We start from the raw sequence: 21,157 nt of genomic DNA, 5'->3' as shown, positions 1-21,157 counted from the left end.
TGTCTCGAGACCAATTCACCTCTTGTGTCGTTGCTGAAATTTCTGAGTCACTGAAAGACTTCAATTACAAATGATTTCATACACTTGACTTTGATCTCTGAAGTGTTTGTAAGTGTAGAGTAGAAACGGTTGGCAGTGATGAATGACCAAATTAGGGCTTGCGTCCCACGTCGCAAATCTTCCTTGACCGTCCAAAGGTTGTCTTCGTTAAAGCAACCGAAACGAAGAAAATAAAGAGATGAAGGAACAAGAGCAAATGAAAGAAAGAAAATGAAATGTCAGACTATCTCCATCTAGAGTATACTAGCTCCAACCCCAATTAGGCATGTAGTTTTGTAGCAGTCATATCGTAGCGATCCACTTTTGACTTTTCACGAGCCATTCCTGATCAAGTGGTCTTTAGGCGGAGATTGTACTCCGCGCCGGCCATACATAGGGCACAGAGGACCCTCAGAGACAGAAGATGGATCTTGTCTCTCCATCGTATTAATCGGGACTTTTTTGAATGATGGAGGCGAGGTGTGCCGAGATCCCGAGCGGCCGCTTGGTGCCTTGGTGCCTTATTTTTATACCACGTAGTATATCAGTCCATCCATAAAATGTCGGTGTAGTTCTATATACAGATTACTGATATGTTATAGTGACTTTTTCAATATTGCAAAAAATGCGAGTGAATACTATATCAACTCATCATGGCTTAAACATAGAAATTGTGGCTATCGTCGTCTTCATGTGGGACTGTGCAAATGCCGATGATTGGCGGCATATCAATCCCAGCCTGTTCATATAACTACATCTCATCAACGACCTCTCACCACTCGGGAGCGAAGGACAATCCAATTCGGAGAACTGACAAACCAAATCATTATGCCTGAACAATCCCTACCACCAAGCTCTCTGCGCGACCACATGGACAAATACGCCGGCGAAACATACGTCGAAGGCTGGGCCGAGCTATGGAACAATAAGCAAGAGAAGGAGCCACTACCATGGGACCGGGGCTGTCACAGTACCGCTCTAGAGGATCTTCTGATGAAATGGAAGCAATCTGGGGAAGGTGTCTTTGCTCAAAAGCCTCAAGGAGGACGACGTAGACGAGCGCTTGTTCCAGGATGTGGCACGGGGTATGACGTGCTGCTTCTGGCTAGTTTTGGCTTTGATGTATATGGACTTGATTATAGTCGTACTGCTGTTGAGTATGCAAAGGCATATGCGGCCGAGAATGCTGAAAAGTATCCCGTCAAAGATGCTGAGCTTGGGAGGGGAAACTATGTCTATGTGGAGGGGGACTATTTTAAGGATGACTGGCTGGAGGGCCTCGGGCTTCCGAATAACTCTTTCGATTTGATATACGACTATACCGTACGTTTCTTATCTTTGATATGACCGAACATCTTAAAGTTAGATTGACTGACTATCTATGCTAGTTTTTCTGTGCCCTGCAACCATGGCTACGACCGCGATGGGCAATGAGACATCGTCAATTACTTGCGCCGGCACCAACTGGGACTTTGATCTGTCTTGAATGGCCTCGTCTCAAGGATCCGAAATTGCTAGGCCCGCCCTTTGCGTCACCGTCATCCGCATATTTTGAGCATTTGACTCATCCGGGTGAAGAAATTGCTTACGACTCGGATGGCAATGTAATAGTTGACCCTGCCCGAAAGCCATGTCCTATAGGACTTGTGCGAGCGGAACACTTCCAGCCCGAGCGAACATATACCACTGGCAAAGACGAGAAAACGGGCGAAGTTCATGATCGCATCGCGGTATGGCGTCGACAGGACTTCTCTGATGACTGAAGTGATGGTAGCTGTAAATTGATGAAAACGAAGGCAATATATGATCAAGCCGCCACAGTCTTCTGTGCTAATGCGTTGTAATGTTCACCCAAACCGTATGTATGTCTATAATAAGCCAACCAGATTCGCTTAACTTGATCATCGTCAGTTTCTGACCCAGACTCAATCTTCTCAACTCGTCCGTCGCCTTGCAAAACATTTATCTCAACATTATAAGCGCGAGCAATCGCTTGTAGCTCCAGCTGCCCGCCCCATTCAGCAGTTAACCGTATCTTTTTGACGTATTCGTCTAGCGGATCCTCCATAAACGGGACAAAGTCGTCCTTGTGTTCCGTTATATAGTCTGCCGTAACCGCTCGCACCGCGCGATAACCATCATGCTTTGGTGAGCTCACTGTGTCGACGCGTGAAAGTGTAGAGGGCTGTAAAACGATTCGCGCAGGATCTGGTTTCAGTCCCAGTCCTAGATTGTCCAGTTGATGTGCAATGGCGGAGTAGAGGCAATGCCCATCCGGGTTTATTTCCACTTCCTGCAGACCTAATCGTTTGAAAGCCGCCTCCATCACCTCTTTTTCGTTCCCGCGATGATCGGTTTGTTTTGCAGCTTCTTCGGCAGCGATTTCTGCCTGGGCGACCCTTTCTGCCTCTCGACGAGCTAGTCGTGCTTTTTGCCGATTCGGCTTCTTTGATCGCGTGGTTTCGTTATCTCCTTGTGGTGGAGCGGGGGTAGGCGTGGGTAGTTCGTTTACATCGCTAGCCTCCGTGGTGGTATTGGCAGGCGTCGGCTCCTGATCATCGTCCAGAGTAAGATTATCTAAGTTTTGGGTCGTAGGAGCAACTGCGTCTCCGTTTAGTTGTGCGATTTCAAGTTCTTGTTGTGCCTTCAACTCTTGTTGCAGCCGATCACATTCATCGTTGACGCCCTTGCGTGTTTTTTTCGTTGCACTCTTTTTCTTCTGAGTTATTCGAGCCTGGAGATCGCGTTGCTCTTTGCGATGTTTTGCTTGTAGATCCTCCATGCTAATCTATTAGCCACAACGACTCGGAGTTGGTTTGTTTGAATGACTCTTTGAACTTAAAAGGGTAAACAGCTTGGAAAAGTCTGGCTGATGGAGCGGCGGGGRTGTCCCCACCAAGCCCTATAATTTGAGCCCTAAGTGTACACCAAAACAGGACTAGCGTTCTCATGCCTTTAGCCTCGGCGCTTTGCCGGCCTACGGTTATTCTGATAGTAAACTAGCTCATCGATTGTGAAGCTGCTGAAGCTGCCCCGGCTGCTACGATGGGACCTATCTCCTCTAGTCGCGAAATGACCTGAAAATATACCATTGTTCTGTCTAGTATACCATTATATAATCAGCCATGGACATCCAAAACCTCTTCAATGTCAAGGTGAGCAAGGTCTGGCCCCTGCATGGTGCCAACAATCTAATCGTCCCGTTGTAGGACAAAGTCGTCCTGGTGACAGGCGGCGCCAAAGGCATCGGTCGAATGATCTCAGAAGGATACGTGACGAACGGTGCTACGGTCTACATTTCCTCGCGCGACGCCAAGGCATGCGAACAAGCAGTCGGCGAGCTCAATGCCCTGGGAAAAGGCAAAGCTCATGCCATCCCCGCCGACTTCTACAAGGAGGAGGACATCAAGAAATTGGTCGAAGAGTTCGGAAAACGTGAAAATAGTAAACTTTCCTTTTTTGGTCAAGATACGGAGTATGGATTACGGAGACAACTAACATATACTTGCTTTTCCCAACAGAACTCCATGTCTTGGTCAACAATTCGGGGTCCACGTGGGGAGCGCCGTACGATGAGTATCCTTCAGCGGCCTGGACTCGCGTCTTGACTCTCAATCTTCACCGGGTTTTCGATCTGACCAAGCTCCTTACACCGTTCCTCGAAAAGGGCGCCAGCGAAGGCGATCCGTCACGAATAATTAATATCGGCTCGGTCGACGGACTTCGGGTACCCCCAATGGAAACATTTGCATACTCCGCGTCGAAGGCTGGCTTGCACCATTTGAGCCGTGCGCTAGCCAATAATTTGGGGAAAAGGAACATCACGTGAGTGGAACTGGTCATGTGCCCATCGCCTCAAATCACCCCCGTCAGACTCTGACTAAACCCTTGCTTTGTTTCTTCCAGGTCCAATACACTGGCATGTGGCCCCTTTCGCAGCAAGATGATGGCTGCCACCCTGCGTGAGAGGGAAGCCGCTCTGGTCAGGGACATTCCCTTGAGTCGAATTGGCAAATCGGAGGATATAGCAGGCGCATGTCTTTTCTTGAGTAGCCAGGCGGGCTCATATGTGAGCGGTGCTACAATTACGCTGGACGGTGGGATGGTGGTCAGCCCAAAATTGTAATGTGCCTACAGAGTACTCCCTAGAGCTTTACTATATTATACACCGTTATTGACCGCAGTGAGCTAGCAGCGGCTGCAGCGCCAAGTGCCGAGTGTATGCCTGGGGCGAAGATATAATACACCAGAAGAAACTAATTATGCCTCTGATATGGTACAATTTAGTAAAAGAATACGTAGATAGTAGATACGTACTAGTAATAGTCAACTACATAGCAGTAGTACGTGCTAGATAAAGGGTCCGCAAGTGGGTCTGTGTCATCATCCCAATCCCGCAGTGACGAAACCGCCGAAAATTCGTCCCTTTGGAGAATTTGGGAAACTTGGGACATTGTATCGCGTGGGGGGCATCAGTCTTTTTCTTTCTTCCTCCTTGTCCTTTGATCTTAATAACAATCTGCTCTTACTTTTCACAAATAAACTTCATCCTCCATCATCCAAAAGCTTTATCAGACAATCCTCGGTCATCGATATAACCCCTGTCTTACCGCCATTTCCGCTGATAACCTTCCGCCCTCAATCTATCACGATCTACACAGCACACTTTGAATTGACTCGCAACACAGCTCTATCATGACCTCGCAAGAACGCTTGCAACGCGCCATATCCATAGCGTCTGACCCTTTCTCCGAGCCTGAAGTCTACTACGGTGAGCCAAGCACTCTAGACGGCCCCGACGGACACCACCATCGGCGCACGTTCTCGGCGGTAAGTACTAATTTCTGATAAGAGTGGCTTTGTCTGATGAGAACTGGGAAGCAGGATTTGAGGTCGGTCAATCGGGATGACATCAAGGAGTTTCTCGGAAAGTTGCCGGCGCGTCGAGGGAGTCACGGTACGTACAGTTCTGAGTGATGTCCGGGAACAATATACTCATATGTAGTTTTATCCAGATGAATCGACTTTGACGTCTCGCAAATTCCTAATCGACGTCGACAAGACGATCGCTTCCCTGCTCGAACGGGAGGACACTGATCAGAACATGGAAATCACAATCGAGGATGTCGGCCCTAAGGTCAGTACATCCCAGGCCCTTGGATGATTGGTTATTGACTTGAGCAGGTCCTACCCGTCGGAACAGCTGCTTCTCACGGATACAACAAATTCGACGTCCGAGGTACTTACATGTTGTCCAATCTCCTCCAAGAGCTCACAATAGCAAGAGAATACGGTCGCAAGAGAATTGTGCTCGATGAACAACGACTGAGTGAGAACCCGGTCAGCCGTTTGTCTCGCTTTATCAAGAAGACATTCTGGAATGCTTTGACTCGAAGAATTGACGGGTCAAACATCGCCGTTGCCGGGTTGGACCCCAAAGACTGGACTGGCGACCCGCGGCCTCGTATTTATGTACCACCAGGCGCTCCTGAACAGTTGGAGTACTATACAAGAATCGCCGAGGAGAATCCAGAGATGGGGTTGGATGTTCAGAAATTGGAAGGTCCCATAACCCCGGAATACGTAAAGAGCTTGAATGCCAAGCCAGGTCTTTTAGCTCTAGAGATGGAAAAATTCATCGATCCCAAGACAGGCAAGGAGGATCTACGTGGTGTTCCTTTCGTTGTCCCAGGTGGTCGTTTCAACGAGCTGTACGGCTGGGACAGCTACATGGAGTCGCTGGGTCTGCTGGTCAGCGATCGAGTAGACCTGGCCAAGGGTATGGTGATCAATTTCTGTTTTTCTATCAAACACTACGGCAAGATTCTCAACGCCAATCGCTCATACTACCTCACACGATCTCAGCCGCCTTTCCTCACCGACATGGCATTGAGAGTGTACGACAAAATCAAACAAGAACCTGATGCGCTGGAGTTTCTTCGAATGGCGACACTCGCGGCCATCAAGGAATACTACAGCGTTTGGACTGCGGAGCCACGATACGATCCTGCCACAGGTCTTTCACGATACCGCCCCGAAGGTCTCGGGGTTCCTCCAGAAACCGAAGCTAGCCACTTCCTTCACCTTCTGACACCATATGCTGAAAAGCATGGTATGTCGTTTACAGACTTTGTCGCGGCTTACAATGACGGTGTCATTACCGAACCTGAACTTGACGAATATTTCTTACACGATCGCGCCGTTCGTGAATCTGGCCATGACACATCGTACCGCCTGGAAAGAATCTGCGCCAATCTAGCCACCGTTGACCTCAACTCGCTCTTGTACAAATACGAAGTAGACATTTCACGAATCGTTCGTACCTACTTCAAAGACAAGTTGGCGATACCTTCAGAGTTTCGCACGCCGCAAACCGCGAATGTCGAGTTTGAAACGTCGTCTGTGTGGGATCGTCGGGCCAGGAAGAGAAAATTGACCATGGACAAGTTGATGTGGAATGAGGAGAAGGGAATGTTCTTTGACTACGATACAGTCAAGAAGCATTGCATACAGTATGAAAGTGCTACGACATTCTGGACCATGTGGGCTGGCTTGGCAACACCAGAACAAGCCTCCAAACTCGTCCGGCAAGCTCTTCCTCGTCTAGAGGAAGCTGGAGGACTGGCTTCTGGAACCGAGGAGTCGCGTGGAGAGATCAGTCTCACTCGACCTAACCGTCAATGGGACTACCCCTTTGGATGGGCTCCGCAGCAAATGCTGGCATGGACTGGTCTTTTGCGATATGGATATCAAGACGATGCAGAGCGCTTGGCTTATAAGTGGTTGTATATGATTACGAAGGCGTTTGTTGACTTTAACGGTATCGTTGTGGAAAAGTACGATGTCACGCGTCCGATTGACCCCCACCGAGTTGAAGCTGAATACGGCAACCAAGGGTCAAGTAAGACTGGGTAAGTCTCTCTCTCTCTCTCTCTTCATTCTTTGTATTTCCTATCCTGACCTGTGTTTAGATTCGGTTGGGTCAATGCCAGCTATGTATACGGCCTGGATATTTTGAATGCGCATCAGAGACGAGCGTTGGGAGCAGTGACCCCATATGAGACTTTCAGCAAGGCTGTTGATCAGCAATTTCCTTACTAATGTCGCACTTGACGCATTGCGCCGAAAAGAAAATGAATTATAGAGATGAGACATGAGATTCAGAGGTGCATGGTGTTGTTAGATTCGATTCTGCATGTATATTTGGTGATACGATGGAGAGGATGGTTTTACTTCTCGTTGTCTATTTATCGACGCCGGCAGCAAAAGCGTGATTCCCAGATAATATTAATCAAAATACATTCATTGGTTGTATGTTCGGCGCTCGAGTCTAGATTCTGTATGACCTCGGATGATGCACCAGCCTCCGAGCGGATTGATTCCGGTATCATCTATCTAATCGGCTCCGATTGATCAACATTGAACAGTCCGGCACATACCACCAACCAACATGAGTAGCTGCTAGTCACTTGCCATCAATTTCTGGAGTCAAACTCTCAAATGACTCATTCCGACATTTATTCGTTATTCAGCGCAGTGCAGCATATGTTTGTGAGTCGATTCTGAGTGCCGAGGTCTAAGGGATAATTCACTCGTACGGTATTGCGACGGACATTACGTGTATTGTAAAGCGGGTTACTAGGGCGGAAATGCGAAAACCGGGGTTGACTCAGTGTACGCGCTTTCAATGCGATGGACGGCGCAGCATTTATAGGAACTGCTAGGAGGCCTTGAGTAGCCAGTCCAATGATAGGTATAAGTAGTAGAAGTTCTAGATACTTAGTAAGATATATAATAGCACTGTGTAAGAGTAAAGAAAAGCGATCTTCTACTACATAGTATTCACATGCAAATGGGACCGGTATTGTACGGTAGAACGTTACAATACCCAATTATGATGCAATGACATGGACATGGAATTGGAAATTGATCTTGCGATCTTCTTCTATCTTTGATCAAGGTTCACAATCCAATTGTCGCTGATGAGATTTGAATGTCCGATTGAATCGACAATTTGAGATCTGTCTCCTTCTTTCCGAATATACATGTCCATTTGTAGAAGTGCAGACAACATCCTCACGCAAAGGACGAATGGAAGTAAGAACGAACCAGATTTTACGATACCAAGAAACTCGGGCTATGATTGGCCAAAAGCGACCGGGAATCTAGAGCTTCATAGTCGCCTCCTCCGAATTGCGGAGGATGGAGGCAGTTTCAAGCTTGTGATCAGAACTATTTCTGGTATAGACCAATCACACCATGTACTTTGAACAAAATAGACACAATGAAGAATATATCTAGTGGTAATAGGTAATAGGCTTATGTATGTATCGTTGATCTGCTAATACTTGTTCCGAGCCTTACCGACAGAGCCCGGTAACCCTATCAAAGCTCGGGTATGTGACGGCGTCATGAATACACTCAGTAAAATGTTTGGTTGAACGTGCCTTGGCTCGTGATTTCGGCTTGATGGAGACTTTTCGTCGGTTATGCCTTGAATCTGATTCTTTACTTTAATAGCTTCAGATCCGCTTTTTGTTTTTGGTTTGGTGCTTTTGTAAATATACATACTTTACCTAAGTTCATACAACCTGACGGGTGAAGCGTTAGGGCTGGATACCATTTAACCTATAATACTATTGTCGCTTATACATCTTGCGTACAAATTCACAATGGCCACAAACTTCGAGCTCGAAGACCAGAAATATCTGGAAGACGTCAACGCCGTCAAGCAATGGTGGACTGACTCACGATGGCGATACACCAAACGCCCCTTCACAGCTGAGCAGATTGTCGCGAAGCGCGGCACACTCAAGATCGAGTATCCGTCCAATACACAGGCTAAGAAGCTCTGGGGTCTTCTTGAGGAGAGATTCAAAGTTAGTAGCTCATGCACAGCTTCATGTTGAATATTTGGTTGACATGTCATAGGCCAAAACTGTTAGCTACACATACGGTTGCTTGGAACCGACTATGCTTACGCAGATGATCAAATACCTCGATACCATCTATGTCTCTGGATGGCAAAGCTCTTCAACCGCCTCATCGACAGATGAGCCTTCTCCTGATCTCGCAGATTACCCCATGGTATGCTCCTTGCCACTTCTATTGTCTAATTTCTCGCTGATGTTCACGAATTAGAACACCGTCCCCAACAAAGTCAACCAGTTATTCATGGCCCAACTCTTCCACGACCGAAAACAGCGCGAAGAGCGCATCACCACCCCCCGCGAAAAGCGCGGCTCCGTCCAAGACTACGATTACCTCCGACCCATCATCGCCGATGCTGATACGGGACATGGTGGTCTCACTGCTGTCATGAAGCTTACCAAACTCTTTGTGGAGCGTGGAGCGGCTGGKATTCATATTGAGGATCAGGCGCCGGGTACGAAGAAGTGCGGTCACATGGCTGGAAAGGTCTTGGTGCCGATTAGTGAACATATCAACCGTCTGGTTGCTATTCGTGCCCAGGCTGATATCATGGGTATTTCCTACCGTCCAGTCTGTCGTCAGCTTGGGTAATTGAATCTAATTCTGGATTGTTTAGGAACCGACCTCCTTGCCATTGCACGAACAGACTCTGAAGCCGCCACCCTCATTACTTCGACCATTGACTACCGCGACCATGACTACTTGCTCGGATCCACCAACCCCAGCCTCCAACCTCTCAACGACCTGATGGTCGCCGCCGAGCAATCCGGCAAATCAGGCGATCAGCTTCAGGCCATCGAAGATTCCTGGATCGCGCAAGCCGGCCTCAAGAAATTCGAAGACGCCGTTATCGAGACCATCAACAAAGGCACCTCTGCCAATAAGAAAGAACTCGTCGCCAAATACCTGAGCTCTGCCAAGGGCAAGAGCAACACCGAAGCCCGCGCGATTGCCAAGGGAATCACCGGAGTTGACATCTACTGGAATTGGGATGCGCCTCGAACCCGAGAGGGATACTACAGGTACCAAGGCGGTACTCAATGTGCGGTCAACCGTGCCGTCGCTTATGCGCCGTTTGCCGATTTGATTTGGATGGAGAGTAAGCTTCCTGACTATAAGCAAGCCAAGGAGTTTGCCGATGGTGTGCATGCCGTCTGGCCCGAGCAAAAGTAATCATCCCTTCCCCTCCACAATTTCAAATTCGTGAAGTTAACTTGATCACAATAGATTGGCATACAACCTCTCACCATCCTTCAACTGGAAAGCAGCCATGTCCCAAGACGAACAACTTACCTATATTGAGCGCCTCGGCAAGCTCGGCTACTGCTGGCAATTCATCACCCTTGCCGGTCTGCACAGTACAGCCCTTATCACTGATCAATTCGCTTCCGCATACGCCAAACAAGGTATGCGCGCATACGGCGAGCTTGTCCAGGAGCCCGAGATGGACCGCAAAGTCGATATTGTCACGCATCAGAAATGGAGTGGTGCGAATCTGATTGATCATAGTCTTGCGATGGTTACGGGTGGTATTAGCAGTACAGCAGCTATGGGTAAGGGTGTCACTGAGGATCAGTTCAAGTCGTAAATAGTTTTTCTCTCTTCCTTTTCTGCTTGAGATGCCGTCTTTTCATGTATGTTAGGGTTGACGTTCATCACGTGCTGTCAGGACTTTTTCGACTTATGGCTGCAAATAAGTCTCATTGCATAGGTCTAGAATGTATAATGATATCAGCTGGATTTAATTGCTTCTCATCTGGCTTGACTGCTCTAGAACAACGTTATATACCTATAAAAAAGTCTCGAAAAGCTGTGACAACTCCTCTCGATCCTGCAACAAGTCTAACCCTGCACCAACTAAACCAGAAGAGTCCATGTGCCCGGCTCCTTGGTCATCCGTAGCTAGCTGTTGATTCTGTGAGAAGAAAGCCTCGAAAAATGCAGTCAAATCATTGCCCATCTCGTACACATCTGATACTGTGGAAAGTGACATAGGATCTTCAAGCGTTGAAGCAGTTTCCGTGGTTGTCGAATTTGTTATTGGCAAGTATTGTGTGGAGGTCGTTTGTGGAAATTCTCCAGAGATTGACTGAGGTGTGAGAACTGGACGGCTGATCCCTGTTATTGGGCCTGGAGCATCCGCAATGTGTTGTACATTAGAAATATACGATGGAATGGTCGCTCGCCGCTGTCGGTATGGAGGAAACGATGGTGATGATGTCCGCGCAACCTGATGGATAGTGTCGTAGATTGAATTGTCGAGCGCTGAAGGAAGAGCTCCATCTTCCGGTGATTTCGTAGGAGATAGACCCAAACGCGGTGCAATATGCCGTAACCCCTTGATACCCTTCCAGAGTCGGCGCGTTATAGAAGATCGGGCAGACAAAGTATACAAAAGTTCCAACGCACTGTAGAATTCTGTGCGGCATGTATGGCTAAATCTCTCCGGCGCATGGCACACTCCCAGAAAGATTGCAGAAAATGCAGATACCAGAAAGTAGTTAAAGGGAACTTGCTGGGTGTCGTATACCGTAGATGTCTCACGTAAATGCACAAGAACATGAATGGTATCCTTGGCGATATCAATCACTAAGCACGCAGCGCTTGGGTTCTGCGCAATACCGCTGGGAGATAAGATATTGTGACGATGAACGTATATACGCATGTGGTTTGCGCGGATATAAAGGAAGGTACGAAGCATCTGCAGAACTTTGGGCTGGTTTTGTGCGGCATCACCTAGTCGTGGATGGATAAGGTGTAGTGATGACGGGATCGTCTCAAGCCATTGCTGTATTTGAAAGTCGAGATAGTTCACAGTGTCTTTGTTGGTTGCGTTGATATCAGTGAAGCCGGCAACGGCTTTCCAGACTTTGGAGCAAATTTGCCCGTAGGATATCATACATCGTAGATATGGTTCGCAATGACGCTATTCACTCTTGGGTTAGTGAAGATATATCCAAGCGGAAAAGCAACCAACCGTGGGTAATGCAGGATCAATATCCTCGTCGTGTAATACAAACGGCATCCCAATACCAAAGCTCCACCGGCGATCCAAGACATAGATGCACCAAAAGATTTTTAGAGCCTGAGCTTGCATGTTGACGTCGAGGAAATTCTTTTCCAGGGTCTCTCGACGATGTAAACCCATTTCAATCGCCGCCCTGGCTGCGTTGCCGATTCTTCTCCAAGCAAGGACGGGCTCGTCGCAATGGAAGTAGTATATGCTCTTTAGCTTTTGTTAGAAACTGTTTTCGAATGACGATCTTTGTAGATGGATACTGACAGTCAAAGTGAGGATTTCCAAATCTGGCAACGATACCTCAGATTGCCTGAGGATAGTGCCGATCTCATCTTCCACAGTATCAACCAAACGCTGCGCAAAAGCTGTCTTGCCTCGCGCTTCAAGAACTGACACGCTTGCTAGAATCATTCTTAGAATACTAAGAGTTTTCTTGTATTGATCGGATATCTCGTCGAGATCCTTCTCGGGTCTACCAAAAAGACTCGCCATCTGTTTTCGTATCTCATCGAGATCTAGAAATGGATATACTGGGTGCAATTCCTCCCTATAAACCTCGAATGCATGTTGGATATCTTGTCTATTCATTGATAAGCTGCATTGTATGCGGGCAGGCTCTGGGCTTTGTACACGGCTTGGGAAAGGACTTGTCAAAGTCATGGCCTGATTATTCAAATCTTCTGATTGTATTCCCATCTGTCGCAGGGTATTTTTGGCCATGCTGAAGTTGTAATCAGAACTTGTCGGGCCTATGAACTGCGGCTCTGTCGGTCTGTCTCTTCGATGAGTGTTTCCCACTACAGATGGTAGAGAATAATGTGCCGTGTTGCCCTCATGACCTTGTGTCGTCTGGGTGTCGCGGATATCTTGAACGTTATTTGCAAGTTGTTTCATGTGTTCCATTAGGGTCGTTAATTGCTCTTCAACCGCGGCCATTCTTTCTTTACTATAGATTACACACACATGTCAGATCAGATATGTTTGTTGGGGCTGTTCAACTCACGTATTCGTTTTTGGAAGTTGACTGCTGTCGCAGTTCTCGGGGTATGTACAGTCCACCGCAGACGATTTGCAATGGTGACAGGGCTTACTGCCGCTACATTTGATCTTTCGCTTCCTGCATTGATTGCTATTTGGCATACATTAGATTGAAAAAACAGTATCACGGTGGTAGAAGCACCTATTGAACATACCAAGCAATTGCAGTATACTTTTCCCGCTTCTGGACCGATGATCCATGTCTGATTTCTTCATCGCGATGTCGTTTGTGACCGGATGGCGGCATATTGTGAAATTGAACTCGCAAGACTGTTCCCGTGCTGCTACAAGCATTTGAAAGTCTCTGGAAGATACGAAATGGGATTAAAGATGATTACTCGGAGATCGTTGGATATTCTTGTCTGTTCCCCGCAGACGGAAAATCTCCGTTGTGCCCCATGGGGCATGCGCCCCCGGTTTCCTTTTTTGGAAGCGTATGTAATTACTAGTTACTTCATAACCATTGGCCTAATCGTAGAAACGAGGCGTAATAATAAGTTATAGCTTAGCAGACCACATAAAAACGTCCGTATGAACTGAAAGACAGCCCATCGCTAAAACTAAGAATGGCCAAGATCATCACCATGGTCTAAATATGATTCTGTTTACCAGTGCTTTCCTGTATTTTTATAGATCCATGATTGGTTTACCGAACTTGTTAAAAGGATTATTGTTATCAAATGCAACACTACCAAGGATGTTCGTTCGTCGCCGTTTCTTGACGAGAGATGATGTTAAGACAATGGCCTACATTATACATACACAGCAAAGTGATGTCAGTACGAGCAAGAAAAATGCGAACATGAGTCTGATGTTTCATGTGTGCATGTTCGTATGTGTAGATATAAGGATGTAGTTCCATGCTTCGTGCCAGCTGGAGTACATGTTGGGTCATTCCGAGAACCGTTCCGATTCCGAGAATCAATGCACGGAAAGCATCCGTGATCTTTATATACATACATGTATGTCATCCTTGACGTGGACACGTAGCTAGGCAGACAAAACCTATTGTGCTACAAGTGCATCCACCGAATGTTCGATTCCTTCTCGCAAAACAGCTATACGCGATTATAATCAAGCCAAGTATGGCTTCTGTCAACCCCATCACCCGCGTTACCCTTTTCAAAATCCCTGATCAGGCAGATCAAGAGAAACTTGTTAATATCTACAAAGAGATGCCAAACAAAGCCAAAAAGGTATGCTCAATGAACGACCGACTTTCCGAAACAAGGCAATCAACTCATCACTAATTGTGTTTCAATCTAAGAACGGGGAACCCTATATACTCTCCGTCACCGCTGGACCAGCATTTGAAGACCAGCGAAATCAAGGGTTTACAGTGGCAGCAATTTCCGTCTTTGAATCGACGGATGACATGGCATATTATGATAATGAGTGTGAGGCACATCAGAGCCTCAAAGCTGTGGCCAAGACCTTACATAAAGGAGTAATGATGATTTACTTCAGGAGTGTCGTTGGTTGAAAGTTTCACGACGTTTATGTAAATCGTCTTAGATAGATCAGAAATCCTTTTCGCACCTAGCTCTTACATGAAGGTCGTAGATCAAGCTGATGTTCCCTAAGCTTGATGCTGGAAGCAATGGTTGTTTTCTGATATAGGTCTTTTTATATGTTTCTGCGATTCTTAAGCTATTTGCACTAGAAAGATAGTTTAAACTCGTTCTACAGCTGGCAATATCACGCCAACGGCGTCACCAAACCCAACAAGACCACCCTCTTCGCCACTCCACCCACGAATAGTGATTGTATCACCATCCTGCAAGAATTTCCGTTCCTCGCCGCCATTGAGCTTGATAGCCACCTTCCCACCCTGAATTTGTTCCAAGAGACTGCCCTGTGTGCCGGGCTCTTCGCCACTGATAGTGCCTGATCCGAAGAGATCGCCGGGACGAAGATTACATCCTGATACACTGTGATGGGCAATCATTTGGGGCCATGACCACAAGAGTTTTCGAGAATTGGTTCGAGATATTGTTGTTGTGTTTCCGGAGGATGCTAGATGGAAGTGAGTCAGCCTGGTTGTCCTGTGAGAATAGTGTTCAAGAATAGATACGTACTTGTAAGATCAATTTCTAGATTGATGTCGAGAGCATTGTTCTGTTCATCCTCCTGTAAATAGCTTTGCAGTGGTGTTTCATTCTTCAAACCTGTAGTCTTGAACGGTGCAAGGGCGTCCGCAAGAACCACCCACGGGCTGATAGTAGTTCCAAAGTTCTTTGCATTGAACGGGCCCAAAGGCACGTATTCCCAAGTCTGAACGTCACGAGCGGACCAATCGTTCATGAGCACGTATCCGAAGATATGCTCCTCGGCTTTGTTGATGTCGATTTGTTCTCCGAGTTCATTTCCAATACCGACGAACATGCCAAGCTCTAATTCAATATCGAGGCGACGGGCCGGTGTGAATGTAGGAATTTTAGGCTCAGCTGTGGAATCTAGCAAGATTTGGCCCCAGGGTCTTCTTAGAGGAGTCCCAGAAACCACAACAGAAGAGGCGCGACCATGATAAGCAACGGGTAGGTGAGTATAATTGGGCTGTAATGCGTTTTGTGGTCCGCGGAAAAGTGTGCCCACGTTGAATGCATGGTTCTTGCCGGCGAAAAAGTCGGTATAATCTCCTATTGCCAATGGCAGGTGATTTTTAATATCTTCCAGAGGAATTAGAGCCTTTGCTTGTAGTTCCTTGTTTGCCTCTAGAAGGTTTGAATAAGGCGAGCCTTCGGTGAAGACATTTTGAAGATAGGTCCTCACTTCACGATGGAATGGCCTTCCTGATGCAGCAAATGCATTGAGCGTTGATTGCAAAAAGACAGCTGTCTTGCTTTGTATCGTAGGTGAGGCACAAAAGCCTTCGTTTTGAGAGAAAATCGAGAGATCAAGTGCATATTCGCCAATTGCGACCGCAGGACGAGGATCTTGGTTTGAAGTGGTCGAGATAATCCCGAACGGAATGTTTGCCAATGAAAACGGTGAATTGGCCGCAATTGGCAGCCAGGACTTGGGTGTAGACATCCTTGGTATTCTGTATATGATTGAACCGGATCTCATTCAAGTAGAATCAATTGATATCAACGAGCTTAAAGGTAATCCGAAAGAAATATGAGCAGGTAAACTCGGGTCACACAGAACACAAACGGATCTGACGCCCGATTCAAGTGCCTTAACAATCAATTATATCGCGCACTGTTTGAGGACATTGTCTATGAAATATACCACGGCTTGATGGGAGGGGTGTGACAACAGAGAAACTTAGGGCTTGTGGCTCSGAAACGGAACTGGTGTTCCGTAATGATGCAAGCCCTAATAATTTCGAACATTGACTGATACGGAAAGCCGATATGATAGATCATGTGAATGATTGTTTTAAGTATATATGTCACTGGCGTTTTATGTCTACATAGTAGGCGACTCGAAAGAAGCATTCGTTGAAGATTCCTGGTGGAGAGTCAAAATTTTTATACAAAATGCCCGTCACAACTTTTGCATCACCTGACAGGTACATTTACCAGAATGGCTTCCAATCCTATCACGAGTATGTGCGAATCCGGAAATAGCTACCATTTATCTGTTAAATTAACAATATTGTAGAACCGAGGCCATCAAGGGCGCTCTTCCCATAGGCGCAAATTCGCCGCAAAAGCCCCCATATGGATTATATACCGAGAAATTATCCGGAACTGCATTTACAGCTCCAAGATGCGAGAACTTGCAGACTTGGCTTTATCGAATCATTCCAGCAGCAGCTCATTCAAACTTTGTTCCACGTCAATTGGACTCCGCTGAGGAGGGCCCCGTCAAGTTTCACCAGATCCCCAATCAGCTGCGATGGGATCCCTTTGATATCGATGAGTCGGTTGATTGGCCGAGCTCGCTGAGACTCGTAGCAGGCGCAGGCTCTCCAGAACTTAAACATGGACTTGGTATATACATATTCTCTGCCGGTAAAGACATGGGCAAGAATGATGCATTCTACTCGTCGGATGGCGACTTTCTGATTGTCCCTCAACATGGCGAGCTGGATATACAGACTGAATTGGGTTATATACATGCTAGACCCAACGAGATTGTGGTTATTCCCCGTGGCATTCGTTATCGCGTCACTTTAATGGCTGGKCCAGTTCGCGGATACATTCTTGAACTCTACAAGGGACACTTTCAGTTACCTGAATTGGGACCAATTGGCTCCAATGGCCTTGCAAATGCGCGTGACTTTCAGGCACCAGTTGCTGCGTACGACAATGATACGACCAGCGAGTGGACTATTGTGACAAAGTTTGGAGGCCAACTGTTTGAAGCCAAACAAAAGCACACACCTTTCGACGTTGTTGCATGGCATGGACTCTACTACCCTTACAAGTACGACCTAGGCCGTTTCAACGTGATTGGAAGTACTTCATACGATCACCCGGATCCTTCAATTTATACAGTTCTTACGGGCCCCTCGGACCATGTTGGAACCGCTGTTGCTGACTTTGTCATCTTCGCACCCCGTTGGCTTGTCCAGGAGGACACTTTCCGCCCTCCGTGGTATCACCGCAATAACATGTCTGAATTCATGGGCTTGATTCAAGGTGAATACGACGCTAAAACCGGTGGTGGGTTTAAGCCAGCGGGTGCTTCACTTCATAATATCATGAGTGCTCATGGACCAGATGCGGAAACTCACGAAAGAGCCAGCAACGCGGATCTCAAGTCTCAGAAAGTGGGCACTGGTAGCATTGCATTTATGTTTGAGAGCTGCTATATGCTTGGTGTCACGGACTGGGGGCTTGAGACATGCCAGAAAGTGCAGAAAGAGTACAACAAGCACAGTTGGGAGACTCTCAAGTCAAATTTTGCTCCCCCTACAGAAGTCTAGATAGGAAAGGTTCTCAGTCCTGTTAATATTATTATTAGCTGTAGCAGTTAATCGAAGATATGAATGATAATGTTTTACAAGTCTAAGAGTGAGGTAGTCAAATTAATTGATCATTGTTCTGCACGCTACGTAATTCTCATCACTAGCTACTTTACCATGCTGGACTATCTAGTATGTGCACTACTTCTTGTCCAAAAATGACAATCTAACTCGATATCATGTTGATTTCCGTTATATGATTCCTGGCTGAAAAGCTTCCGCGGAGATCTAGAATGCCGAATAGTATAGGATCATGACAGCATCATACAGTCCATGTACCTACATTCCAGGTAGGCTACTTTCTATTTTTGAAAGCCATTTCTGAGGCCAAGTCTTGCAAATTTGACCCTATGGTGGTCTCAGGAACAACGGAACTGTCCCATTCCGCATTCCGCCTTACCCAATACTAAACGCTCGAAGTAAAGGCGCAATATCAAGCAGGGATATTGATCATGTGCTACAGATGATAGACTAATAAGAGCAAGGTTCTTCGTCCAATTCTAGTTGTTGTCGATGGTTAATTACTAACACCTATTCGTATTCTGTTTCTACTGATCGTCACTCAATTCAAGATGGCTATCCAGGAACTATTCGACACACTACAAGACCGTATTGCGCATCAGTCTGGTGACCACCGATTAATCATCGGAGTCCTCCTATTGCCTTTATTCTATGTGATTTTGAACGAGGTTGTCCGTAGCAAGGCACGGATTGGAAGGCTGAATGGACCGAAGGGTTTACCGCTAATTGGCAATCTCTACCAAATTCGAGTCAATGCAGCAGAGCAATATCGCCAATGGTCCAAACAGTACGGGGATGTCTATCAGATTCAGTTGGGAAACATTCCTGTTGTGGTTGTCAATACCGCTGCGGCAGCCAAGGTCATATTTGGGAACAATTCTCAGGCATTAGCTTCTCGTCCGGAGTTCTATACTTTTCACAAGGTGAGTTCTGTCCTTTGATCGACGTGGACAGAGGGTTGATGGCATATTTCAATGTAGGTTTTGTCCAATACAGCCGGTACGACTATCGGTACATCACCATATAGCGACTCGCTCAAGCGCCGTAGAAAGGGTGCTGCATCCGCACTCAACAGGCCATCGGTGCAGACCTATGTTTCCCACCTGGACATCGAGTCAAAAGACTTCATCAAAGAGTTATACGACTATGGAAAAGGTGGCAGTCTTGGGGTTGACCCCATGCCTATGATTCAACGGCTTTCTCTAAGTCTGTCTCTGACGCTGAACTGGGGAATTCGGATGGATAGCCAAAAGTCTGATCTATTCCATGAGATCACACACGTCGAGGAGGAGATTAGTCGCTTCCGTAGCACGACCGGTAATTTGCAAGATTATATACCCTTGCTACGACTGAACCCGTTCAACTTTGGATCAGCAAAGGCGCGCGAGATGCGTGATAGACGTGATGCATACCTGACCGCTCTTAATAAGGGGCTCGATGATCGTATCGCCAAGGGGACTCACAAACCATGTATTCAAGCAAATGTCATCTTGGACAAGGAAGCCAAGCTTGATAAAGATGAACTGATATCCATTAGCTTGACTATGTTGTCAGGTGGTTTGGACACAATCACGACGTTAGTGGCATGGAGCATTGGATTGCTTGCACAACGTCCAGACATCCAGGAGGAAGCGCGCAAGGCAATTGAAGAGTTCTATAGCACCAAACAGCCCTTGTGTGATGCTCTCGACGATCAGAAATGCAAGTATATCGTGGCTTTGGTGCGCGAGTGCTTGAGATACTATACCGTGCTTCGGTTAGCTCTTCCTCGTGCCTCGATCAAGGATATCGAGTACAACGGCGTTCGGATTCCAAAGGGTAGCATATTTTTTCTGAATGCATGGGCTTGCAATATGGGTATGTCTGCCGAATTCTGTTTTCGATTGTCTACTGACTGTGGCCTACGTAGATGACAACGTCTGGGACGATCCTGAAGTCTTCCGACCCGAACGTTGGCTTGAGCAGGATGATGCACCCATATTCACATACGGCATGGGATACCGCATGTGTGCTGGATCCCTACTGGCCAACCGAGAACTCTACTTGATCTTTATGCGTCTCATCAATTCGTTCAAGATCGAAAAGGAGACTGAGTTTGATGCTCATCCGGTCTCTGGTAACATGGACCCTACTAGTCTTGTTGCAATGCCGAAGAAGTACTATGCACGGTTCGTTCCGCGCGATGATGCGGCGTTGCGTCGAGCTTTACGAGAGTTTGTGGTTGTCGAAACTTAAGCCACCTGGGATATGCAGAAACATTTGACAAGTCTTATGTCACCTAGGCATGATGCTGGACTAGCGCAAGTCTCAATTTTGGAAAGTGTCTGGTTTTGTACGCATTCCGAGACTATGAACAGCATTGTTAAAGCCCGCACTTGCTGCTCATGGCCAACGGAACATTGAATGGCGTATAATTCTTTTCATCAAGTCTTTCATTTCCAAGAGTCATGTTCCAATGTTGCATTGACGATTCTCATCGACCAGTGATTTGGTGGATCGTTCTAGAGCTTCAGAGGATTAGAAAGCGGACCTCGGGAGTCGGAATTCGTAAACATGTCCATTTTGAGAACTTACAGTATATTTCATGGTCTTGGAAATCGAGTAATCTTGCAACATATTTCTTATGTCAAAGTACCTGTGCAAGTAACACTTGATGCTTTGTATTTATAGAAGTTTAGTGGTATGTAAATGTGTAGCACTAGGTGATGATAGGTAACGCTGGAGGAATAATGAGCAACGAAGTTTTGAGTTTAACATCTTTTTTTTTGTACACCAAAATTACATAACATGAAACGTAGTTTAACGTACTAGGCAAAGACTCCGCCGGACGACAGATAGGCCATGAAGATCATAAATGCGAACGGTAGCAAAGTCCAAGCGTACCGAGGCTTCTTGAATCGCCCCTAGCCTTGAAGAATGCCATTCTAGTGGTTGTCCGAAGAAGTTAATACAGGGAGCTACCTAGATAACCCCGCAAATGTTGCAGCTTAAAGCTCTTTCATTCTCCTTTCTCCACTCCTGCTTTCCCTGGCTTCACATGGTACGCGCTCGGTATATGTATCATCTTGGCCGTCATTTCTCATTTCGATTTCCTTAATCTTTATTTCTTCCATACTTTTTGGTCATTTTCTACCCATTTTGCTCTATCATCAGGCCGTCGTCCGATGTACCAGTGACCCCATACCGGCAAT

At 46.7% G+C, this 21,157-nt stretch overlaps 9 protein-coding genes across 9 annotated transcripts; 6 read left to right on the top strand and 3 right to left on the bottom strand.

The window, feature by feature from the left end:
- Positions 1–867: 867 nt before the first annotated feature.
- Positions 868–1,802, top strand: BHQ10_004706 (uncharacterized protein; the record flags this gene model as incomplete). Its single annotated transcript, XM_040877101.1, has 2 exons — positions 868–1,362; positions 1,428–1,802. 2 exons carry the CDS (start codon positions 868–870, stop codon positions 1,800–1,802), a joined length of 870 nt encoding a protein of 289 aa, XP_040733210.1.
- A 44-nt stretch (positions 1,803–1,846) lies between these two features.
- BHQ10_004705 (uncharacterized protein) lies at positions 1,847–2,821 on the bottom strand (the record flags this gene model as incomplete). Its single annotated transcript, XM_040877100.1, has 1 exon — positions 1,847–2,821. One exon carries the CDS (start codon positions 2,819–2,821, stop codon positions 1,847–1,849), a length of 975 nt encoding a protein of 324 aa, XP_040733209.1.
- Positions 2,822–3,164: 343 nt separating this feature from the next.
- On the top strand, positions 3,165–4,165 carry BHQ10_004704 (uncharacterized protein; the record flags this gene model as incomplete). The annotated part of the gene is made up of 4 exons (XM_040877099.1): positions 3,165–3,194; positions 3,249–3,483; positions 3,561–3,864; positions 3,946–4,165. 4 exons carry the CDS (start codon positions 3,165–3,167, stop codon positions 4,163–4,165), a joined length of 789 nt encoding a protein of 262 aa, XP_040733208.1.
- Positions 4,166–4,734: 569 nt separating this feature from the next.
- On the top strand, positions 4,735–7,140 carry BHQ10_004703 (uncharacterized protein; the record flags this gene model as incomplete). Its single annotated transcript, XM_040877098.1, has 5 exons — positions 4,735–4,869; positions 4,924–4,996; positions 5,055–5,176; positions 5,224–6,950; positions 7,011–7,140. 5 exons carry the CDS (start codon positions 4,735–4,737, stop codon positions 7,138–7,140), a joined length of 2,187 nt encoding a protein of 728 aa, XP_040733207.1.
- A 1,571-nt stretch (positions 7,141–8,711) lies between these two features.
- On the top strand, positions 8,712–10,558 carry BHQ10_004702 (uncharacterized protein; the record flags this gene model as incomplete). Its single annotated transcript, XM_040877097.1, has 5 exons — positions 8,712–8,918; positions 8,971–9,126; positions 9,181–9,523; positions 9,587–10,139; positions 10,198–10,558. The coding sequence occupies 5 exons, from the start codon at positions 8,712–8,714 to the stop codon at positions 10,556–10,558; spliced, it is 1,620 nt and encodes a 539-aa protein (XP_040733206.1).
- A 201-nt stretch (positions 10,559–10,759) lies between these two features.
- BHQ10_004701 (uncharacterized protein) lies at positions 10,760–13,274 on the bottom strand (the record flags this gene model as incomplete). Its single annotated transcript, XM_040877096.1, has 5 exons — positions 10,760–11,896; positions 11,948–12,196; positions 12,254–12,935; positions 12,993–13,118; positions 13,183–13,274. The coding sequence occupies 5 exons, from the start codon at positions 13,272–13,274 to the stop codon at positions 10,760–10,762; spliced, it is 2,286 nt and encodes a 761-aa protein (XP_040733205.1).
- Positions 13,275–14,699: 1,425 nt separating this feature from the next.
- Positions 14,700–16,060, bottom strand: BHQ10_004700 (uncharacterized protein; the record flags this gene model as incomplete). Its single annotated transcript, XM_040877095.1, has 2 exons — positions 14,700–15,043; positions 15,106–16,060. 2 exons carry the CDS (start codon positions 16,058–16,060, stop codon positions 14,700–14,702), a joined length of 1,299 nt encoding a protein of 432 aa, XP_040733204.1.
- A 452-nt stretch (positions 16,061–16,512) lies between these two features.
- BHQ10_004699 (uncharacterized protein) lies at positions 16,513–17,906 on the top strand (the record flags this gene model as incomplete). Its single annotated transcript, XM_040877092.1, has 2 exons — positions 16,513–16,580; positions 16,637–17,906. The coding sequence occupies 2 exons, from the start codon at positions 16,513–16,515 to the stop codon at positions 17,904–17,906; spliced, it is 1,338 nt and encodes a 445-aa protein (XP_040733203.1).
- Positions 17,907–18,517: 611 nt separating this feature from the next.
- BHQ10_004698 (uncharacterized protein) lies at positions 18,518–20,201 on the top strand (the record flags this gene model as incomplete). Its single annotated transcript, XM_040877091.1, has 3 exons — positions 18,518–18,889; positions 18,947–19,823; positions 19,876–20,201. 3 exons carry the CDS (start codon positions 18,518–18,520, stop codon positions 20,199–20,201), a joined length of 1,575 nt encoding a protein of 524 aa, XP_040733202.1.
- Positions 20,202–21,157: the final 956 nt, after the last annotated feature.

The sequence above is a fragment of the Talaromyces amestolkiae genome, assembly GCF_001896365.1.
Source record: "Talaromyces amestolkiae strain CIB chromosome Unknown scaffold8.1, whole genome shotgun sequence".
Taxonomy (NCBI): Eukaryota; Fungi; Ascomycota; class Eurotiomycetes; order Eurotiales; family Trichocomaceae; genus Talaromyces; species Talaromyces amestolkiae.
The sequence above is the reverse complement of the archived record's forward strand: the minus strand, read 5'-3'. Positions and strand labels throughout refer to the sequence as shown.